The sequence below is a fragment of the Denticeps clupeoides genome, unplaced genomic scaffold (assembly GCF_900700375.1).
Source record: "Denticeps clupeoides unplaced genomic scaffold, fDenClu1.1, whole genome shotgun sequence".
In the NCBI taxonomy this organism is placed as follows: domain Eukaryota; kingdom Metazoa; phylum Chordata; class Actinopteri; order Clupeiformes; family Denticipitidae; genus Denticeps; species Denticeps clupeoides.
This window is the reverse complement of record NW_021629759.1, coordinates 61,496-81,596: the sequence shown is the minus strand read 5'-3', so window position 1 is coordinate 81,596 and position 20,101 is coordinate 61,496. Positions and strand designations below refer to the sequence as shown.

The following is a 20,101-nucleotide window of genomic DNA, read 5'->3' as shown; positions in this document are numbered from 1 at the left end:
ATGGTGTTCTCAGGCCTCCCCCGTTTCCTCCAAATATGACAATGTTTGGTCAGACAACAGGACATGTCTCCAGAAATTAGGGACTTTGTCCCTGTGTGTATTTGTGTAAAGTCAGTGTAATCTGGCTTTTTTAGTACAGGACTCGTTTCACTGTAGATAGTGATCCACTCAGACCAGCTTCAGCCAGCATCTTCTCAAGGTCTTTTTTTATGATCTGGCATTTATACGCACATTCCGCACCAGGACACGCTCATCTCTCGGACTCAGGAGCCGCCTCCTTCCTGAGCGGAATGGTGGCTGGACATTCCCATGTTGTTCATACTTGTGTATAACTGTTTAAGATGAACAGATGAACGTGGCACCTTCAGGCATCTGGAAGTTGTGGAGGTCCATAATTCTCTTCCTGATGTCTTTAGACTTTCCGATGGTGTCGTAAAGGAAGCAGTGTGTGGAGGTGTTCCTTTAAATACATCATCATTATTGGCTTCTCATCGCTTCTCTCTTCTATTACATGTCCATCACATTGGCTTTTGGCCAATTTGGCATTGGGCTTTCCCAAATAGTTTAAAGACGTAGTAACCGTAGTGTATGTGAACTTTTGACTTTGAAGAAAGTAATAAAAAAATCTCAAAAAAATTCTCACACATTATTTTGACATTTAGCAAATAGAAATGATTTTGGGAATTGGAACGGGCCTAAAACTGAAAGGGTTTTGCATGATTTCATTTTCAAGATAAAAAAAAAAAAAAAAGTTAGCGCAGCTATTAGAAAGCAGTGATGTACCACTTACGGTACATGACCTTCTATGAACAAGAACTGTGGTCTCTTCGTATTTTAACTGCTGTCAGTTAAACAGCCTTTTTAGAGTCAGGGAAGACTGACTATAAATTCATACCGTTTTTTTATATTTAAACCATCAAAATAAATGATGCTCTCTCCAAGTGTGTCAATTCATATTTGATTTAGAAAATTGATGGTCTGAAGCCACTGTTGAAAGTTAGACCTGGATTTGAGGAACAATTGCATTGAGTTGCGGAATAAACTGTCCTGGGTGAGAATGAAAAAACACACAACTGGTGGAAAGATTTTAAAAAAAAATGTAAACACATAAAAATGTGAACACGTCAGCATTTTAAAGTATCAGATCATTGAAAATGAAGCAGTAACCGAAACAGGTACCAAAAGCAGCCATCACACATTCATGTAGAAAATGGAACGAAGCAGGCGGCCCACAAACACGGAACAGGAAGTTCCACAGGCCTCAGCAGCCATTAAACCACCTGGGATCAGGTGTGGGTGTAAGTTCAGCCCGATCACAGCTTTATCCTGAACACCGAGCGAGCTGAACGTTTTATTTGAATGAAAACAGAACCACACGATTCATGACTCTGATTCATACATAGCTGTGTAACCGGATTCAATGCCTTCTGGGAACAGTAGATTCATGTGCATGACTCCATCAGTTGTCCACGAGGGGGCGTGTCTTCCTCCTCTTCCTCATCGTCATCCTCCTCCTCATCTGGGTCAGGGTAGATCACCAGGAATGCCGCAGTCAGCAAGCCCAGGAAGGAGCCGCCCGATGCCACCACAGGTATGACTCTGACGGTGCCAACGGCGTCAACCACGGCGCCCAGCGCCGATGCCACCAGGATCTGAGAGATGTACACCTGGCAGGACAGGATGGCGCAGTCAATGCCGAAGCCCCGCCTGGAGTTTCCTGGACTGTGCTCCACGTACTGCGGGATGGACAGAGAGGAGTCGGGTTCTAAAGTTCTGATAATCACATGATTCACCAGAATGGATCTAGTAGAGGTTTGAACCTTCACTGACATCACGATTCGATTTTTCTACTTTACAACTTTTAATACAACAGCGAGATGAGAGTTAAGGCCTTGTTCACACGGACATCTGAACCAGGCGGCTTGTCTCCAGGGGGGGACTGTCCCTGTAACTACTGATTGTAAGACGCTCTGGATAAGGACGTCTGGTAAATGCTGTAAATGTAAATGTCAATCATTTACATTTACATTTACAGCATTTATCAGACGCCCTTATCCAGAGCGACTTACAATCAGTAGTTACAGGGACAGTCCCCCCCTGGAGACACTCAGGGTTAAGTGTCTTGCTCAGGGACACAATGGTAGTAAGTGGGATTTGAACCCGGGTCTTCTGGTTCATAGTCGAGTGTGTTACCCACTAGGCTACTACCACCTACTATCGAGTGCAATGACAAAGTGCACAAAAAAAGTCCAATGGCGTTCAGAGGGCGTTCGTTCAAACGTCCGTGTGGACGAGGCCGTACTCCAGCCCAGATCAGGCCGCCACAGTCACTACCGGCACTACGTCTTAACTAGAACACCACCAGACAACGTCATTACGGATAAAAAAAACGCTCACGTTCTGCACGCCTTCGTCACGATGCATCGATTACGAGATTCATTTCAACACAGACCAACATTAAGCACGTTTTACACTGACCTCCTTAATCTCATGGTACTGTCCTAGTAACGCGTATGGGCAGTACGAGATGCTCATGGAAATGATTCCCATGGTGCTTATCATCACCATGGCAACGTAGACATTTGGAATCGATGCCATGACGGCGGTTCCCACGGCGAAGCTTAAGGTGCCCAGCATGTAGATGACCCTGATGCTGAGGTCGTAGTTGTCCAGGTACTTCTGTAGGACAGCTGCGATGGACATGTAAGAGAAGAGAGAAGCGATGAGAAGTTCTTCCGCGGTCAGCAGGAGGCGGTGGGGCCTCGCGGTACCTGAGCAGACGGCGGCCATCGCGGCGTAAATCACCAGCCCCCAGCAGCCCATCTGGACGCCACGGTTGTAGTTCTGCAGGGCCGTCGAGTTTCCAGCAGCCTGACCAGGAAGAGAAAAACACACACACATGGAACATGGTCCTAACCGGTTCTAGAACCCTGGAAAAACCGCCCTGCTTGTCTGATTTACCGTGGGGTCCCCATCATAGATGACTTGTCCCATGAAATCAGTGTAGAAGACGGCCTGGGCGATGATGGAGAACCAGGTGAGGAGGTGGCATAGGCAGAGGCGCAGCAGCTGTGGTGGCATCTTCAGCATGGACAGCCACAGAAGCTTGACCGTGGTCCCCGTGTCTTCGTCCTCGCTCTCCTCGTCCTCTTTGCATTTGGGCTGCGCCCCACCGGTCCTCCCAAACCGACGCCGGACCCGCTGGGTCAGCTTGTCCAGGTCACTCAGGCTGCGTGAGGACGTGATGGCCGAATTCAGTCGGGCGGGGCCGGTGTGGGCACGGGGGCGGCGGGGCCGCTGGAAGCCCACCCGCCCATGGTAAGCGAAGGTGAAGGATGGTTGTCTGTAGAAGGACGGGTGGCGCCTCCGTCCGGTCGGGCTGTGGAACTGACGCGCGCCCGGCTTGATGACACCATTATCTGGGGTCTGGGAGCTGAAGGCAGTCAGCGCTCCATTGGCTGGTTTATTGGCTTCGGAGGCCACGCCCTCAGAGCTGATTGGCTCCCACTGCAGCAGAGAGGTCTGATTGTCTGATTGACGGTAAAGCTCAGGGTCGCCCTCCGGCAGGTAGAGGGTGCTGGAGCCCAGGTCCAGGCCCAGGTGCAGGTCCAGGTCCAGGTCAAGCTCAATGGTGGCGTCTGGCATGGCCAGCACAGAGTCGCTCTTACTGCGCACCATGTCCATGAAATCCATCTCCGCGTGCTCCGCCTCCTCCTCCCTTATGAGGTACAGCTCCGTCAGAGGCCGGGACGCTGGGGCCACGGAGAGATCGTCCCCATCCTCCTCCTCCAGACCACCTGACCGGCAGGGAGAGAAGGATTCCTCCTTAATGCTGAAGAGGTGCAGCGCTACGGCGATGATGAAGACAATGGAAGCGAAGAAGAACAGGACCTGCTGCTGCGTATGGAAGACCTGTCCAAGAGCAGTGTTGGTCCAGTCCAGACCGCTCAGCATATAGCCAAGAGCACCACCCAAACCTGGCAACAAACACGTTACATAAATTATAGGATTACCCTGCAGAGGGCAGTCAGGACTGCTGAGAGAATCCACTCTGGACCCCTCTCACCCAGCACACCGCCATCTGGTCAACCCTACAAGGCGCTTAGCACCAAAATGACCAGACACGGGAACAGTTTCTTCCCCCAGGCAGTCCATGTCATGAACAATTACCAATACACGTGGTACAAGCAACGCTAAAATACATTATTTATTAACACACACACTTCATTTCATATTTGCACATATCACCATACCTGTACAAACACATCATACCTGGTCATACCTGAATATCTTGGGTGAGACGAAAGTTACACCGCCCCCTACAGGCCTGGCATACATACTACAGCGCATTCTTTCACCAATGTGTGAATATTCCGTGAGAGCCAGAGATCAAGTACCTGCTGAAAAGGCATGGACATTAAGGGCCATGTCCTGTTCTTCACTGTCAGCCACATCAAGCAGATAAGCCCTGATTGGACCCTCGGATGCATCAGCGCTGAAGTCCAGCACAACAACACCCACTACAGTCAGCACAATTCCGATTGGCTGGTTTCCGGTCACATCTCCAATACTCAGACCTGAAAAAGAAAAATGTATGTACTTGTTTATTCATTTCCCATACTGGGCCTGAGGAACCAGGTGGTTCTGTTCTGGCACGGCAGAATTTATTTAGATCTCATCTTTTATAAAAATGTATACATGTATACATCACTTATATACACTTGTTATGAATAACTGAGTTCAATGACTCAAATTCCCATTCATAGATTAAGACTAGTCCTAGACTAAAAGTCATTTTGCACGCAGAAGTTCTCTTTCAGTCTAGGACTAGGCTTAATCCATGAAACCGAAACTAACCCAGTGAACCCAACAAACAGGAAGATGCAGAGTTCCTCTCTCTGCAATCAGCACTTTCTTGGAAGCCAGAAGATGCACATGAAGTCACATGAGTGAAGAAAATGGTGAAGTCATGTGGTCAGGAAGGCAAAGAAATGCACCAGCTACATTCCCAAGGATACTCACAACAAAGGAATCGCAAAACCTTCCGATCAATCTGCTGCCGAGGTGTTCCTGGCTGGTGTTTGGATATCACCGATCCCGAGTACCGACTTATGTGTACAACGTACGCTCGGTCCAGTGTGAACTTTGACTATTTTGAAGTTTAAACTGCTGGATATCTATCGATCTATGTACTAATATTTAAATAAACTGTCTTAGTGCAATATAACATTTATGCAAATACACAGATACCCTGCAACCGTGTTGCAGGTCTCATTTGTTAACTCGCTTACCGGGCCGGCTTTATAATAAAGTCGGTTTCCGTCTCGGCTTTATTATTAAGCCGCTTACCGGGCCGGCTTTATTATAAAGTCGCTTTCCGAACCGGCTTTATTATAAAGTCGCTTTCCGGAATGGCTTTATTATTAACTCGCTTACCGGGCCAGCTTTATTATTCGTTATTAACTCGCTTACCGCGTCGGCTTTATTATTAAGCCGCTTTCCAGGCCAGCTTTATTATTAACTCGCTTTACGGCCCGGCTTTATTACTTAGCCGCTTTACGGCCCGGCTTTATTACTTAGCCGCTTTACGGCCCGGCTTTATTATTAACTCGCTTACCGGGCCGGCTTTATTATTAACTCGCTTACCGGACCGGCTTTATTATAAAGCCGCTTTCCGGACCAGCTTTATTATTAACTCGCTTACCGAACCGGCTTTATTATAAAGTCGCTTTCTGGAACGGCTTTATTATAAAGTCGCTTTCTGAACCGGCTTTATTATAAAGTCGCTTTCCGGAACGGCTTTATCATTAACTCGCTTACCGGGCCAGCTTTATTATTCGTTATTAACTCACTTACCGCGTCGGCTTTATTATTAAGCCGCTTTCCAGGCCAGCTTTATTATTAACTCGCTTTCCGGCCCGGCTTTATTATTAAGCCACTTTACGGTCCGGCTTTATTACTAAGACGTTTTCCGGCCCGGCTTTATTACTTAGCCAGTTACCACGCCGACTTTATTACTAAGCCGCTTTACGGCCCGGCTTTATTACTTAGCCACTTTACGGCCCGGCTTTATTACTTAGCCACTTTACGGCCCGGCTTTATTTCTAAGCCGCTTTACGGCCCGGCTTTATTTCTAAGCCGCTTTACGGCCCGGCTTTATTATTAACTTGCTTACCGAGCCGGCTTTATAATAAATTCGCTTACCGGGCCGGCTTTATTATTAAGCCGCTTTCCAGCCCGGCTTTATTATTAGGAGCACCAGAAGTCTCACCGATCAGGGATCCGTTGAGGAACAGCGTGATGCCGAGCAGCACCCCCACACACAACATCAGGATGAAGGGACGCCTCCTCCCCCAGCGCAGCCTGCACCGGTCGCTGGCCGAGCCAATCAGGGGTGTGAAGATGAGGCCCAGTATGGGACTGAGGAACCAGGTGAGACTGTAGTACTGTTCTGGCAGACCTGCAGGAGCACACCAGAACCACCACAGAGATCAGGGCAGATCATATATTCTATTGACGGCTCAGATATATATTTATATCATCCTCACTCTCATTAACACCGGCATCTCCAGCAGTAAGTGGAGTGAAAATGTCGGCAGATCTCTTCATCACGTGTTAAAACGGCTGAACCCGCACTCCGGTAGAGATGCTGAGTTATGGGGTTTTCCAAGTGGGAAGAAGTGCTCAAAACCACACTTCCTGTAACATGTGAATGATGAGGAAGCGCGACTGTGAGTCTCCTACCTATCAGCAGAAGGACGGGCGTGACCAGGGCGGTCTCCATGGCGTAGCAGAACTCCCTCCCGAACATCACCGCGCCGTGCATCACCCACCTCTGCAGCGGGACGTGCTGGGTGTGGTCCGAGGTGGAGGAGCCGTCCTGGCTGGCCGGGTCTCGGGCACCCGCAGCTCCGCTCGGACATTTGGCCGCAGCGGTGGCGTTGGACATGTCCTGCATTTGGATGGCATCAGAGTGACCGTTTTGAGGGGCCATAGCTTTCTGTTGTTCTGCCAGTTTCGCCTCCTGGGATCAAACCGTCCGAGACAAGCGTCCACAGTTGTCCTGCATGCCGGTGGTTGCCGTCCACCGCGCCGCCATGTCCTGGGAACGGCGTGGAGCAGCAGGCGGCTCCTCGCTGGGAGTCAAACATTAACCGTCTGGGGTGAAAAGTTTACAGGGAGAAACGTTACGTCACACACGCCGGACCTGCCGTCATCAAACATCTACCAGTCAGCGCCGGCGGTGGAGGCGAGGAACACGAGTGGCTGAACCGCCCACACACACACACACACACGTCATAAAACGGGCATTCACAAAATGTTCCTTTTTATGAATGAAAAAAGTATAAAACAGTTAACCGAACAAGCCTCCCTCTTGTTAACATAAATGAAGTTAAGGACTAGACCTCTTTTTATGCTCATTCTATCATTTCTGTTTCTCATCCTATTGAAGTTACTGTTTCATTTGACTATGCAGGTGTCCATGTAAGTTCTTTATACACTCGGACACACGCGTTTTTATTTACGCCATTTACCAGGCGCCCTTATCCAGTCAGTAGTGACAGAGACAGTCCCCCCTGGAGACACTCAGGGTTAAGGGTCCTGCTCAGGGACACGATGGTAGTAGGCAGGGTTTGAACCTGGGACTTTGCTCTGTGTCACCCACTAGGCTACTACCACACCTATACACACACACAAGTCATAAAATAAGGGCTTCAAAAGTCATTCTGAACAATGACAGCGCGTTGCACAACCCCACCTGCTCAGCAGGTTCTGGGGTTCCAACATCAGAACATGTTCTTCACCCTGCTGCAAAACCTGTGGCAGAGGGGTGGCGTGAAGGTCCCACACAGTACCAATCAAACATCCATCCATCCATTCATCTACCAACCATGACACACACGCTCCACCTCCATCCACCCAAACGACCCCTTCCGGGTCACAGGACCCCAGAGCCCGAGGTCGAGACGCGAGTAAGCCGGTTTTACCGTCGCAGTCCGGCTCGGCTCGGCTCGGCTCGGCTCGGCTGGGCTCTCCGCCGGTTGTTCGGTGCCGCCGCGCCGCGGAGTGGAGCGGAGACGAGCGACCGGGTTGCCAGGTGCGGACCAGCGACGGAGGCGCATCCCGGTCACTTGGAATGGCGTGACGTCACCCGCCGCCGAACGGAATTGTGGGTCCGTCTTGGATAGTTGCAGAATTTTAATATTAATGGTTTTTGAATATCGTGTTGTCATGAAGGGCGATAATACATAACTGCGTAAATTAGTCACAGGAGTAGACGCTCCGGGTTTAAAGTATTCATTTGAACTTTTTTTTTTTTCTCTCTATTTTACATAATCAATTTTATAAATAGACCTGTTTTTTAATCGTATATTTCTTAACCTAATTTTAGTTACTCGTGAGAAGTTCACACGCCACACATGCCCTTTCTCACGCTTATAAAGGATTCTCTTTACTGTTTCATTTCGTGTGAGAGTTGTTCAAGAAAATTATCTTTACTTAAGTTTTAGTAATTTAGAACATCAATTCCGGGTCACCTGCGCCTCTAACATTTACACTTTATGAGCATTCATAATCAGCAGACCATAAGTCGCTCAAACCATTACATTTACCGCACAGAAATTGAATTGACACATTGCCGTAAGTCTTGAACCGTCTGCGGCATCTGAAAGCGGAGGAGCGCGTTTTCTAGTGATATTCGCGTCATTACGGTAATCCATCGCCGACGTCACTGCAGCCGCGGGAATTCGAAGGCTGGTTCCCGGAAGAGGAAGCGAGTGAGACGGAGCTGTCAGAATGCCCCTTTCGGGTCCTTTCAAGCGGCATTTTCTGTTGTTATTGATCTTTATTGGTTGTGTCGCGTCAGCACAGGTCGCTCAGTGGCAGGCCAGGATGATGCCGCCCCCCCAGACCGTAAAGAACTGCCGGTGTTCAACCCCCTGCCACAGACGCACAACCTCCTGGTGAGAATTTCTCAAAAAAAAAAATGTCGGCCTGTGTTTACAACTTGAGAGGAGCTGCATTCTGGAGTTCCATCAGGGGCTAAAAGTGCCTGAACTTCTCTGAACTACATGGCCAGACTTTTAAAAGTAAAAAAGCCGATGTGAGCTTAAAAGGAAAAAAAAAAACCATTGCACTATTCTTAAAACTGGTTTGTATTAATGTGTCTTAAAATGCAAATAACAAGCAAACATGAATTTACCTGCATAGTAAAGCCTATTAAGTAGTAGTAATAATAATAATGAAATGTAATATCAGGCCACTGCGGCGGACCAGCCTCCTTCCCCCCAAACAGAACCAATAATCTCAGTGAAAACATGTTCATGACACATTTTTCTTGCAAGAAAACAGCATAAACACGGCGTTCAGTCCACCACAACACCGTTTTTTTTTTTTACGCCATCAAGTGTCACCCAGGACGGTGGCTTGCCCCCCCCCATGTCCATAATGAAAGTAGAAATGTGGAGTGGAAAATAACTGTCTCTCAGTTGTCTGGGAGATGCTGGGGAGGGAGACACTCACACACACACACACACACACACACGAACGGTTTAGATGTTGGGAAGTCACATCATGTGGATTTTACTGTACAAACAGTAACAGCACAGCTGATTAAAACCACACTGTGAGATCAGGTGGGATGGCAGGACATCACTACAAACAACAGCATTCATCTGTAAAAAAATGACAAAATATACCGAAACAGAAGCTAAATTCCCTTAAAAAGACGTAGCAGCTGCTGCAGCTTAATGCCCCATGAATGGAGAGTAAAAAGTCCTCAATCACACATCCCCTCCGCAGTTCAGGATGTAGTAGTCGTGGACGTACATCATCACAGCGATGGGCTGTCCAATGATGAGGGACATCCACACCGCCGCGTTTCCATAGTTACCCCTGAGAAATCGCGCCACCAACCAGGCAAGAGGCAGCTGTCCAACACACACACACATGAAGGATTTAGCCGCTGGGTGTGTGTTAGGGCTAAGCAATTGTATGGTTAGTATATTAGTAATTGTGCTAAAATTCAGGTTGATGATCAACACGTGGCAGGAATTTACACAACTGCCAGTCAGTCAAACTTTTCCTGCACCACATACAGTGCAGGTCAAAAGTGTGGACACCTTCTTATTCAATGTGTTTTCTATATTTTCATGACCATTTACGTTGGTAAATCCTCACTGAAGGCATCAAAACTATGAATGAACACATGTGGAGTTCTGTACTTAACAAAAAAAGGTGAAATAACTGAAAACATGTTTTATATTCTAGTTTCTTTGCTCTGGTTACTGCTTTACACACTCTTGGCATTCTCTCGATGAGCTTCAAGAGGTCGTCACCTGAAATGCTTCTCCAACAGTCTTGAAGGAGTTCCCAGAGGTGTTTAGCACTTATTGGTCCAGCTCACCCCAAACCATCTGGATTGGGTTCAGGTCCGGTGACTGTGGAGGTCAGGTCTCCACTTTTTGTTAAGTACATAACTCCACATGTGTTCATTCATAGTTTTGATGCCTTCAGTGAGAATCTACAAACGTAAATGGTCATGAAAATAAAGAAAACACGTTGAATGCGTTTGGCCTGTACTGTACATGTCATTGCGTCACCTCATGTCAATGCTCAAGGGTGGTCGTGTCTGCAGAGTATGGAGCCCTGGAGCAGCACCAAGGGCACCAAAAGTTATTATTTTAAGCAAAATGCTAATAAAATATCTCTGTGGCATATGAACTCACCTGTGCCATCATACCCATAAATGCCCAAAGTCTGAACATCCTCAGGGGCACACTCACCAGGTACTGCAAAAAAACAGACCTTAAATACACAGCTACACCACATACACACACACAGTGCAAAGACCGGTGACCGGTTAGTGGCGCGATCTGCTGGGAGCAGCTCACCTCGTGGAAGAACGCGGAGAGGAGGAACACAGCAGCCTGGCTGAGCCATTTATTCAGGCCCCTCCTCAGCAGAGGCTTGTAGAAGTGGCTTCAGATAAAGCAGACGGACACAGACACTGAACACCACAGCTGTATTGAAGAATCTTTTTTTTTTTTTGCCATGCATCTCAATTCAGGCCGGTAGTGGCCTAGTGGGAAACACACTCGCCTATGAACCAGAAGACCCAGGTTCAAACCCCACTTACTACCATCGTGTCCCTGAGCAGGACACTTAACCCTGAGTGTCTCCAGACTGTCCCTGTAACTACTGATTGTAAGACCGTCTGGTAAATGCCAGAAATGTAAATCTATGTGGGAAATGCAGCATTAGACATCACTTTGTCTCATCACTTGAGCCCTCAACACTGTGTCCTTGTTGCAGTGTTGCCAGACAGAAATAACGGTCACCCCAAAAAATCTCTTGATCTATAAACCGAGTAGATGTAGACTGAGGTCCCCTTGATGAAGGTCCCGTCCCCACACATTGCTCCGCAGGTGCCTGTTACGGTGCCCACTGCTCACCAAGGGTGATGGTTAAATACAGAGGACACGTTCCACCGTGTCACCGTGAGCTGCGCTGCAGCGTCTCACAATGACAATCACTTCACATTCACTTTATACCAGATCCCTTCAGCAGCTGCTGACCCGCCCGCTCACCGAAGACACCACTTGTGGACGGGGATGTTCCAGTTCTGCCAGAAGTAGGTGACCGTCTCAGAGTTCCTGGAGAGAACATCAGATGAACACACAGGAAGTAAAAAAAAACATGTCCTGAGGCGTGTCATGGAGGTTCCACGTACCACCAGTCTCTGTAGAACTCCCGATCCCCAAAACGCAGCAGCTCTGCCACCAAGTTCATGGACGAGTGGAAGAACCAGTAGAAGAAGATGAGCCAGATGAAGTGGTTGGGAACCTGGATGAGAGACAGAGAACATCCTCAATCGTCCATCAGTACAACCAACAGATCCTCAAGCTCCGGGCTGTTCTGTCTGTTTGGGTCTATAGAGCAGAACCAGCGAGGGCTCATACGTACAGCCAATCGTAGAAGGTGCTCCACCATTCTGGAAAAGTCCATTTCCTGCAGAACAAAGGAAAGACTGAGGTTGAGTTCCAGGCAGACGGCCTGCAGGAGAACCGCTCACCAGTGCTGACCTCAGGTAGCGTACCTCAAACGGCTTCATTGAGCTCCGTATGACTGGAACCATCCACTGCAACACAATGATCTCAGCAATGAGGGACGTCAGGTGACCCTCAGATCATCATTTACTGACCCCCCCACTTACCTGCTGAATCAAGCCCACCAGCAACTGCGTCAGCAGGAGCTGCAACAAGAGAACAGAACAGGTGGAGAGAGTTGGAGTCAGAAGCTCTACTCAAGACTTCGAGACTTTTTATTGCCATTGTACAGTTGCATGGATGGCAAATTTAGCTAGCAAGGCCACAAAGGTGCAAGGAAAGTGACAAGTGACAGAGATGACAGCACCAACGGCATCGGTGAGAATAAGTGAAAGTCTCGGTTAGGTTGGCGAGTGCACATTTGCCAAGGTGTTGGGATGACTGTGTGGAAGACGTGTGCACACACATGCTCGCACCCTCACACACCAAGCAGCGAGGAGGTCGATTAAAGGAGTGATGTCAGTGATCAGGCCCATTAAGAGTTCTGGTAGAAGATATTATTCAGTCTGTCTTGCACCTGATTGTTCTGAACCTTTTCTCCAGGGGGCAGTATGCCGAATAGCTGGTGGTTAGGATGTAGGACAGACAGATAGAGCTGGTCATGGCTGGTCCAGGGAGGGACACAGTCTCTGCTGTTCTGGAGCCTCTGGAGTCTCTTCTTATCGGCTTCTGTACAACCAGCACACCACACAGTGGTGGCGTGCACCACACTTTCAATCGTGGCTTGACAGAAGCTGCTATAATGTTCTGAGCCTTTATCAGTGGTCAGTTTCTGCTAATCTCCAATAAAAAAAGCTCACTACACCATGGCTTCTGGCTTTTTAGGCAAAATGAAATGAAAGTTTAGCAATTTATAAGTAGCCTAGTGGACAACACACTCGCCTGTGAACCAGAAGACCCAGGTTCAAACCCCACTTTCCTACCAACGTGTCCCTGAGCAAGACACATAACCCTGAGTGTCTCCTTACCCACTTACCACTTTTCTGATAAATGCTGTAAATGTAAGTGTATAATTTCCCACCACTGTCAGAGTGAAGCTGACTGGCCTGCTGCTCTGTGCAATAACTCACTCATTAACTCTTACATAATGTGCAAAGCCTTAGCAATCACTACATACTTATTTTTAGTGCTTCATAAATGTATGTCTGTCTCTCGTCTCTCTGTGCACTTGTTGTATGTACACTGTGTGTCTTCCGCTCTGTGCAGTTGTAGCATAAGCAATTTCCTTTTCTGATTCTGATTTCTGACGATTGCTCTCACCATTTCAAACAGCCTCCTGAGCAGGAAGCCCAGGCGGATTCGAGCCGAGCGGGGGAAGTTGAGCTCGTAGCACAGTGTCGGGGCAAAGACGAAATAATACAGATCTGAAAGAGGACAGGCACATCAATCATGAAAACAAACTTTTGTTCAAAAGCTCAGGGCCGTTTCAAACTGTCCTTGTTTTTTAAAGTCATTTCTAATAATGATACTACTACTAATAATGAATAAAGCTTTTAAAGTGACAGAAACTCAAGCCGCTCTACATTCATGCATTTCCAGCCGCTGGCATCATTTACAACACAAATGACGTTGTTTTAGTGGACAACGCTATTTCTAAATGACGCTGAACTGAGGTGTAAAGTATAGTGGCTAGATGGTGTGATATGCTTCACGAGCTTTATGGTGTCCAAAAAGGAGTCCCCCGCTGACTTCCCGTGGACAGGCCCGAGAGGTTTGCATCGTTCACCTTTGACCGTGAGGTTTCCCGGGTAGGAGACGGTCTGTTTTCCGTTAGACGGGGCTGACGGACCTGCAGAGGAGCAAACGTCACTGTCCAACAGACTGTTACTGTCTCACTCCTTGCAACAGACTAAAAAATCACAAAGGCACAACACAGCGTTCTGAAAAGCAGCCAGGAGAGAAGAACCCGCCCGACCAGTGAGTGGAAAAGTCCGGAAGGGGACAGCTGCTGGACCAGAGAGACAGACGAAGGAGGAACGAGAGCGCGGTGACGATGACTTACAGGACAGCGAGCGCCGCAGGTTCCTAACGAAGACCTGGTCCCTCTCCCTGCACCACTTATTCACGTCCTTGTAGGAGTAGAGCTTCAGGAGGACAATGGTGTAGGCAGAGAGAGCAAAGGCTCCGCCCACTGGCCAACAGACAAACAAACTGGATTTACACTTTTAGAATAACTCCACAAGGGCACCGATCTGCTTCACCAGGGTTGTTGTGTTAGGGACTAGAACCGTAGGAACCCAACGGTCCATTCAGCAGATCCAGGGGTTACGGTGAAACGGTGAGTGTCTTCCTTGCACTCGTCACATGTGTGGTCCTGGCACCGGCCACCACAGCCATGTGCCAGAGGGGCGCGGTACACAGAAGCGTGGGTGTGTGTGCCAGTGCCCCCTGACCTTTTGCCGGGTGTAGGGGGGGGGTTATCATGACTGTGACTGCTGACAGATGGTCCACCTCACCATCCCACGGTGGGAGAACATAAGAGGAGGAACCTTCCATTGGAGGGGGATGGGAGGGGGGCACAAATCTGGATGAGGAGGTGTGGGTGTGTGTGTCCGCTGCTCGGCTGTTATGGAAGAATGGTGTGGAGGAGCAGCTCACCTGGAGTTACGGAAGGCAACAGCAGCACAGTCGCCACGGGGAAAACCAGGACGATTGACAGGTTGAGACAATGAATAAACAAACCCAACTTCTCACTAAAGGAGCCCTGAATGACAGAGGAGAGGAAATTACCACACACACACACGATTAAAAAAAGCACACATCCCGTCACTCACCTTCGCCAGCTGCCTCTCTGTGTACAGCGCCACCATGATGAACATGTTGGACACTGCAAGGGATGACAGCTTTAACCAAATGGCCTCTGCCTGGACTATGTCAGAATATGCATGTGTGTGTGCGCAGTTGAATCCAAAGGAGGAATTAAACTATTTAATTTGCAGCAATACTGGGAGTTACAAGAAATAAAATCCATAAAATATTATTTGTCTCCTTACAAAAAATTAATCAGGCCAAATCAATGCATGTCAATGCATGCATCTCTCAACCTTTAGTCTGTATAAAAAGACAGTAATTTATAGAATATGAGGAAGGTAAAGAGGGCAAATGTTACCATAGCTGATGCACGGGCAGCTAAATCTCTTTATTTCCTCTAATGATCAGCAAAAAAACGGGACTTTCAGGAGTGAGAGATACACACCAATCACCAGGCACATGGCAGGCCACCTGTAAGGGTCCTTCAGGAACAGGGACACCACTTGGATGGGATCCACCAGAATTCCGTACCTTCAATAAAGAGGAGGAGGAGCTGAAATATTCAAAGCGCTGCTCCCCTCATTCTGCCCCCCATGCATTCTTCAGACATTTTGTCACATTGCCGAGACTCTGATGTCAGAGGTTCAGCGAACACGGAAAACTCAGAACTCCTTGCTGTTGTATGTGTGGTTTGATGATTTATTTATTAGCAGCTCACCTCAGCAGGTTCTCGAGGAACAGCCTTGTGTTGCTCAGCACCTGCGGGAGAGAAGATGTGGAAGAAGTGGTCAGAAGTTCCAACCTGGCAACGCAGCAGGACCTCGCCGTCAACCTTCTGAAATAAACATAGTCTCAGACTAAGCACGTAGTGGGACCCTCAACAGCTGACCTGAGGATCTCCCACCTGCTGGTGCTCTGCTCGAACCTCCTTATAGTCATATATAGCTAAGAACCTGAAAATGAATTCACTGCAGAACTCCAGCTCTCCTCACACCCCCCCCCCTTCATTTCCTGAACACAAATTCAAACTCCATGATGAAGAAGTTGAGTGCCTGATGAGGTTCCACCTTTCCTGCAGTTGGAGGAGCCTCCATCCAAAAACACCAATCAACAGCACCCATTTACATCCAGACTCCAGTCCCTCATTACAATGAGGAATGAAGAACCGAGAGACACGGTTCTGTAGGAGGTCCGTCAGCTTCCTGTCTGTTGTCTGGAGGTACCGAGAGGAAAGATCCAGCTGTCCTAGTCACGCTGGGTTGCTCAGGGGATACTTCAACTCTGTCACCAGATAACTAACCTCCCGGTCCGTAGGCCAGAGGTTCGAACCCCGGGCACCATCTATCGTTTTTGGGGGCAGTGGTGGCCCAGCGGTTAAGGAAGCGGCCCCGTAATCAGAAGGTTGCTGGTTCGTTCCCCCCACACTGCTCCCCGGCGCCTGTCATGGTGCCCACTGCTCATCATCAAGGGTGATGGTTAAATACAGAGGACACGTTTCACTGTGTGCACCATGTGCTGTGCTGCTGTGTATCACAATGACAATCACTTCACTTTATCACTTTATGTCCTGGGCAGAGACGTCCAGGAGCTGATACACATGAGGCTGTGGTGGGAGCATTCAAGATGGTGGCATGTTGGAACATGCCAGCGGAGCTGAAGTATCTGTGCTTCAGTGTGCGCACACAATTATCATCGTGTTCCACAGCAGTCACATGACTTCAGGGAGAGGATTACGTAATCCTCAGGCATGATGACGCCATGACCGTGGCTGTTCCATCTTTGAAGCACCACGGGGGGTGCTCCAGGGCAGGGTGTGGACTTCTGCAGGAACCCAGAGTTTCATATCTCCAGCATGTCACAGTACATGAAGTGAGTTGCACATCTTGTCACATTCATGTCTTTGGAATGCTTGAATGGTGCAGCTTCATGCTGGCATTGTTCCGTTCTGCATTTGAATACCATTTTCTAGAGAACAAATAGTGATGGCTGAATATGAAATATATTCTGTAATGAATTCTTTATAGTAGATAAAAAAGTAATGTGGTAAAAATGCTTTTTAGAATACACGTACAATATTTCTTTAAATGCATGTGTAATGAATCATGATTTAATTTTCATTACTGTATTCTGCATATGTATCTAAATGAAACATCCCTGCCCCACCATCAGTTCAGTTCTGTTCTGAACCAGTGGAAGATGGGATGATTTGATTGATGATTTTATGAAGTTTAAGTTTCAGATCTAGGAGTTCTGGTCCCCAATATCCATGGTACAGTCCAGGTTCTGTGGTCCTGACCAGGTCAGAAACGAGTAATGCTGGACAGCAACAAAAAGGTCTTGACACAAAGAGTGTGTGTGTGTGTGTGTGTGTGTGTGTGTGTGTGTGTGTGTGTGTGTGTGTGTGTGTGCGGGCGTGTATCTGCACCATGGACTGCTGCAAACTCACCAGCATGACCACGCACCAGTTGAGGATCCCTCGGTAGTTACTGAAGCTGCTGGCAGAACTGAGCAGGGACTCCTGCAGCCGGTGGCAGCTGAGCAGAGAAATGGCCAGATTAACGCCGCCCCCATGGGTGCCACCTTTCTACATTTCAACAGCTGGAAGACCTACCAAACTGTGTGAGAACACCTCTCAACCCTGCAGGTCGAGCGTCTTTAGCAGATTCTAAAACTGATTAAAAACGCTGCTTTTCTCCATAAATCTGGGCCAATTGTTCAAACAACTTCATTATCTGGACTTTACAGAAAATTCTGTCCGGTTCAGATGGATCCCTCAGCAATACCATTAACATGTTTTAATAGAATGAGACAGAAACATTTTCATAAAGTTTGTGTACGGATATATCATAAGGATGAAAGCTTCGTGTATTATTACCATTTTACTATTTTTTCAGTGCCACAGATGTTCAAAAATTGTACAAAATCTATATAAATTGCACATCATCAGCAAACTTTGGGATCAACCTTCAATATTTTACTGAATTTGGTGCCTGAAATTTGCAACCCCTTCTCGTGTTGCGATCAGGTTTATCCTGATTTTGTTTCCACATGAAGGTTTGATCCAGATTTTCAAGATTCAATGGCATCTGGTATCCAGAACGCCTCTGGATAAGTTTGTGAACAACTGGGCCCAGGTCACCATTAACAGCCAGATCATGACTAAAATGTCTCGACAGGAGGCGGAATTGTCTCTACATAATGAATGATAGTAAAGGCAGGTCGTGTTCTGGAGACTGTGAATCACCTGAGTTTATTGGGGGTGCGGCCGCCCAGTCCCCCCTTCTCCCCGGCCGCCTCGTCGCTCCTCACCGCGCTGATGGTCGCCCGCCGGCGGCGGGTCGCGGGGGCAGCCATGCTTCACCGCGACATCGAGCTTCCCGAACTCGAACCAAGAACCGGCCACTTCACCGCTGCACACGTGTCCCGGATCCACGATCCAGTTCCGCATTTCCACAGGTCCAGCGGCCGGACCAATCAGAAGCGCGGGGGCGGGGTTTCCGAGCCGGGGGCGGAGCTCCGAGCGGTTACAATGTAGCGTGAGAGAGAGAGACGTCAACCCATCACCGGATATTACAATACTAATTTAAATATGAGGATAATTCAGAATCCACCAATTAACACACAAACATTGAAAAGCACGATTAAATCATGCAAAGAATGTTCCTGTGTTCTTAATTTCGCTGAGAGAGAGAGAGAGGGAAGAAGTCCTCCTTGTCCCGGGCAGCGGGTAGATAAAAAGACATTTTTCATGCGAGCTCATAACCACACGGGGCCTTTACACGACAGGCATTATAACGAATTGTCTGCTGGGCTCACGCTGAAAAATGCAGATGGTTTATGTAAATCAGTGTTATATCCATGTACACACACTGATGAAAGGAGCCAAATTTGTGATAGGATTCAAGAGAAAAAAACATTATTCTTCCTGAACCCACAAGCTAATCTAGCTAATTTAGACCACGGTACAGCATTTACCAGACGTCCTTATTCAGAACAGCAGTTACAGGGACAGTCCCCCCCTGGAGACACTCAGGGTTATGTGTCTTGCTCAGGGACACGATGGTAGTAAGTGGGGTTTGAACCTGGGTCTTCTGGTTCATAGGCGAGTGTGTTACCCGCTACTACCACCCTTTAAATATAATCCCGCCATGTCACATTGGTTACGGTCACATGACCGTCTGCCGCTGAGGAACAGCTGGATCAGAGTCAGTAAAAAAGAAATACACTCTTCACAGGGCCACCAGTTCCTGATGGAGTAAAACGGACCTCCATTTAAAACGGGCGTGGTAGGACGCACCCATCACCCGTTGCCCCGTCCCCTTTCTTAACCTCCACCCATCTCAGCATTTCTCTCGCTCATCCCGCCATCCTCCTCTCTCTCAGCTCAATGAAGATCCATTCTGGAGATGGATTCACGGCAGGCGGTGGGAGACAGGCTATCAGGGAGGACGGAGGAGGAGGACGTATGGGCAGGTGCTGCTGCTGCTCTGCTTCGTCCTTGGTGCTGTAATGAAGTTTTGGGGCGGAAATCATTCACTCTGGTATAGGGGGAAGAGGGACAGGGACAGGAAGGTCCCTCAATCACCAGACTGCCACGTTCGCTCAGGACCGCCCTGGGCCGAGAGGCCATTCGTCTCCGCGCGATGAGGTCACACTAATGGGCGTGTCACCGGGGCCTCCACTGTCAGCACTTCTGCGTGGGACTCAAGGACTCTGGCTGCTCTGTCCGCACCCACACTGCAGGAGTGCCACGCCCACAGCGGCAGTGTCCAGCTGGATCACTCAGTGGCGTCCTGAGCAGGAAGCGACAGAAGGAACAGAGAAGGACAAGTAAAGGGACATCTGTAACTCTGATACGGACACAACCGACGTGTTAATAAAACACTCTACTTTATCAATCTTCCGACCACTTCAGTACAGTGGTGCAGTGGTGGCTGAGCGGGTAAGGAACCAAACCACCAACGTGCCACTGAGGTCCCCTTGACCGAAGCATTGTCCAGAACGAGGAAGTAGGGAGTCTGTGAGCTGTGTCAACCATGACTTTCAGAACTTTCATATTCGTTACAGTTCTTCTGGGCGTCAGAAATAATTTCACACCAACAAAAAGGGTGCTGGGTGGGTATTCAGTTCTTGCAGCGAGCGAGATTATTCTCCCAGCAGGTGGAGCTGTTGAGCACCGCCACGGACTGGCCCAGGGAGCTGAAATCATCTCTCGAACCGTGGTCTACGGACCTGGCAAGGCG

The 20,101-nt window shown here is 48.4% G+C and overlaps 2 protein-coding genes across 4 annotated transcripts; both read right to left on the bottom strand.

The window, feature by feature from the left end:
- Positions 1–1,085: 1,085 nt before the first annotated feature.
- On the bottom strand, positions 1,086–8,213 carry LOC114773590 (solute carrier family 45 member 4-like). Of its 3 annotated transcripts, XM_028965877.1 has the most exons (8): positions 7,989–8,213; positions 6,745–7,158; positions 6,272–6,460; positions 4,398–4,577; positions 2,962–3,977; positions 2,772–2,871; positions 2,479–2,690; positions 1,088–1,736 (listed from the first exon to the last, which is right to left on the bottom strand). In XM_028965877.1, exons 2-8 carry the CDS (start codon positions 6,992–6,994, stop codon positions 1,443–1,445), a joined length of 2,241 nt encoding a protein of 746 aa, XP_028821710.1. In that variant the 5' UTR covers positions 6,995–7,158; positions 7,989–8,213; the 3' UTR covers positions 1,088–1,442. The 3 variants fall into 3 exon arrangements, with proteins under 3 accessions (XP_028821707.1, XP_028821708.1, XP_028821710.1); XM_028965874.1 differs by having other exon boundaries at positions 1,086–1,736; positions 2,479–2,871; XM_028965875.1 differs by having other exon boundaries at positions 1,086–1,667; positions 2,479–2,871.
- A 1,343-nt stretch (positions 8,214–9,556) lies between these two features.
- LOC114773584 (diacylglycerol O-acyltransferase 1-like) lies at positions 9,557–18,308 on the bottom strand. The gene is made up of 17 exons (XM_028965852.1): positions 18,103–18,308; positions 17,305–17,392; positions 15,577–15,617; positions 15,304–15,389; positions 14,882–14,934; positions 14,706–14,811; positions 14,110–14,238; positions 13,834–13,896; positions 13,368–13,471; positions 12,215–12,253; positions 12,098–12,139; positions 11,965–12,009; positions 11,732–11,844; positions 11,589–11,654; positions 10,893–10,980; positions 10,728–10,790; positions 9,557–9,929 (listed from the first exon to the last, which is right to left on the bottom strand). The coding sequence occupies exons 1-17, from the start codon at positions 18,210–18,212 to the stop codon at positions 9,783–9,785; spliced, it is 1,383 nt and encodes a 460-aa protein (XP_028821685.1). The 5' UTR covers positions 18,213–18,308; the 3' UTR covers positions 9,557–9,782.
- Positions 18,309–20,101: the final 1,793 nt, after the last annotated feature.